The sequence below is a fragment of the Suricata suricatta genome, chromosome 10 (genome assembly GCF_006229205.1).
Source record: "Suricata suricatta isolate VVHF042 chromosome 10, meerkat_22Aug2017_6uvM2_HiC, whole genome shotgun sequence".
NCBI lineage: Eukaryota > Metazoa > Chordata > Mammalia > Carnivora > Herpestidae > Suricata > Suricata suricatta.
Window position 1 is genome coordinate 57,837,107 of NC_043709.1, and position 2,483 is coordinate 57,839,589.

General features: G+C 32.3%; 1 protein-coding gene across 1 annotated transcript in view; it reads left to right on the forward strand.

Moving 5' to 3' along the window:
• Positions 1–1,918, forward strand: part of LOC115305168 (olfactory receptor 6C2-like) — a 4,225-nt gene extending 2,307 nt beyond the window's left edge. The window contains exon 2 of the mRNA XM_029955474.1: positions 1,887–1,918. Within this exon, the coding sequence (XP_029811334.1) occupies positions 1,887–1,918 (32 nt within the window). The remainder of the gene's footprint in view (positions 1–1,886) is intronic.
• The last annotated feature ends 565 nt before the right edge of the window (positions 1,919–2,483 follow it).

The window sequence follows — 2,483 nt, forward strand, 5'->3', positions numbered from 1 at the left end:
ATATATATATTATAAATATATATATATTCTATGTATATAATATATATAATCTTGTAGACTCTCAAGAGAAATATTTTGCACTGTATGTTTATTATTGACTAAGGTGTAGGGTTATAGTATGGAACATATTTTCAAACTTGTGTCATCATGTATGCTTTCATTTTTGTTCTATTAGCAGAGCTAAACTGTTAACCTCACATAACAAGTTTCCAAGAGAATAGGATCCAAGAAATATTTTTCTCTACTCTCAGATTCTTCTGTAGAACAATTAAAAATTCCAAAGAATCAGATGGGAGATTACGCCAAAAAGGAAATAATAGAAGTTCAAATGCAAGTATTAATATATTTTGCAAAGGCAATTTTCTACAAAACTTTAGAGACAATATAATTATCTTTTGCAGAGACACTGAATTTGACCTCTGACATTCATTTGATTTTTCCTTCAATAAGTTATAAACATCAGGCTTTATCTTAGGGAATTTGCATTAATGTTTTATTTTTTTTCCCTCACATTTCTTTGGTTCAAAGTACAGTGTATTTTACATTAAAACATCTTGGTTAACAAGAGGAAAAATTTCCTCCTAACTTTTTTGAGATTTATCCTGTATTGCTATTATTACCAGTAACATCACCAAAGCCTTAATTAACTGGAGTAGAATATTAAAGTGCAGTTTAGGGGTGCCTGGCTGGCTTAGTTGGGTAAGTGTCTGACTCAATCTCAGCTCAAGTCTTGATCTCAGGGTCATGACTTCAAGCCCCACATTGGGCTCCGTGATGGGCATGAAGCCTACTTGAAAAAAGAAAAAAGAAAAAAATGCAACTTAACATTACATGAGAAAATGATCATTACACACAAATAAGAAATGTTTTAGGTAAAGAAAATAGATTTATATAATTAGGAAAATTCTGTGGGAGAGGTAGGATATATTTTATGCTCTAAAGTAAAGCAATGAAATAATTTCTTACATTGTAATGCAATTCATTCATATAGGTAGACTTGTGTTTTAGGTATTCAAATTTTAGAAATTTAACTAAAAAACATTTTCAGTTGGGATCATACAGAATTTGATTATTATTTTTTCTCATTCATGACATATACAAGGATCAAAATTTATTCTTACAGAAAGAAAAGTATTTTGTAAAATATAAATTTTATCTTACTTTGATTTACTTTATAATTTGTGCAATCTGCTCGCACATTAAAAAATGACATATATGAAACATAATATTCTCCATAGCACAAAATATTACCTATTATCACTAAATTATTTTCTTGACTAAATGATTGACTCTGTGATCTGTTCAAACACTCATTTTTGCTCTAAAAATATGATTCCTATTACAAGCATTTATTCCATTTACATACCACATTCTGGAAAACATCTTACACACCAGCTCATACAGAGACTCACTGAAAACATTTGTTTCATACAGTATGATCTGTTGAAAAATATCACACTTAAAATTCATCATTTCTGAAATCAATAAAGGAGCAGATTTGTGGAATAGGATTTCTAGCCAGAAATAATTGAATGAAAGGAGTCCCCAAGGGGACGGAAATTGCTAATATAATTTGAACATATGTATAGAGTAAGACAAAGTAATCCAAGATTTAAAGGGAAACATTTTTATTCATTATTCCCTTCATACTTTTTTAGAATGTTCTCATTTGTTTGAAGCAAATAAAACTTTCTGGACCATATTCTTAAAGGCTTGTTTCACTTGCTGGTTTCTTAGTGTATAAATGAAGGGATTCAATAAGGGGGCAACTGAGGTATTGAGCACAGCTACTCCTTTGCTTAAAGTCACTCTGTCATTTGCTGATGGCTTTATGTACATGAAAATACAGCTACCATAAGAGATGGAAACTACAATCATGTGGGAAGAACAGGTAGAAAAGGCTTTAGTCCTTTGCTGAGCAGAAGGGAATTTGAGAATTGTCTTGATGATGTAGCCATAGGAGATAATCACTAACATCAATGTGACCATCAATGTCATCACAGCCAAGAAAAAGGACATTAGCTCTAGGAAATGTGTATCTGAACAAGAGATCTGCAGGATGGGAGAAGAATCACAAATAAAATGATCAATGACATTGGAAGCACAAAATTCCAACTTGAGTCCCAAGGTTATTGGAGGAAAGATGATCAAGAATCCAGTTACCCAAGAGCTGAGTACAAGTTGGTAGCACACTTTGTTGCTCATGATGGTCGTATAATGCAGAGGTTTACATATAGCCACATAACGGTCGTAGGACATAGCAGCCAGAAGGTAAAATTCAGTTACTCCCAAAAAGATAAAAAAAAATAACTGAGTCATACAGCTCATATAGGAAATAGTTCTGTCCTTTGTCACAAGGCTCACCAGGAACCTTGGAATACAGACAGTTGTGAATGAGATTTCTAAAAAGGAGAAATTACGTAGGAAGAAGTACATTGGTATCTTTAGGTGGGGATCCAGCAGAGTGAGAATGATGATGGTTA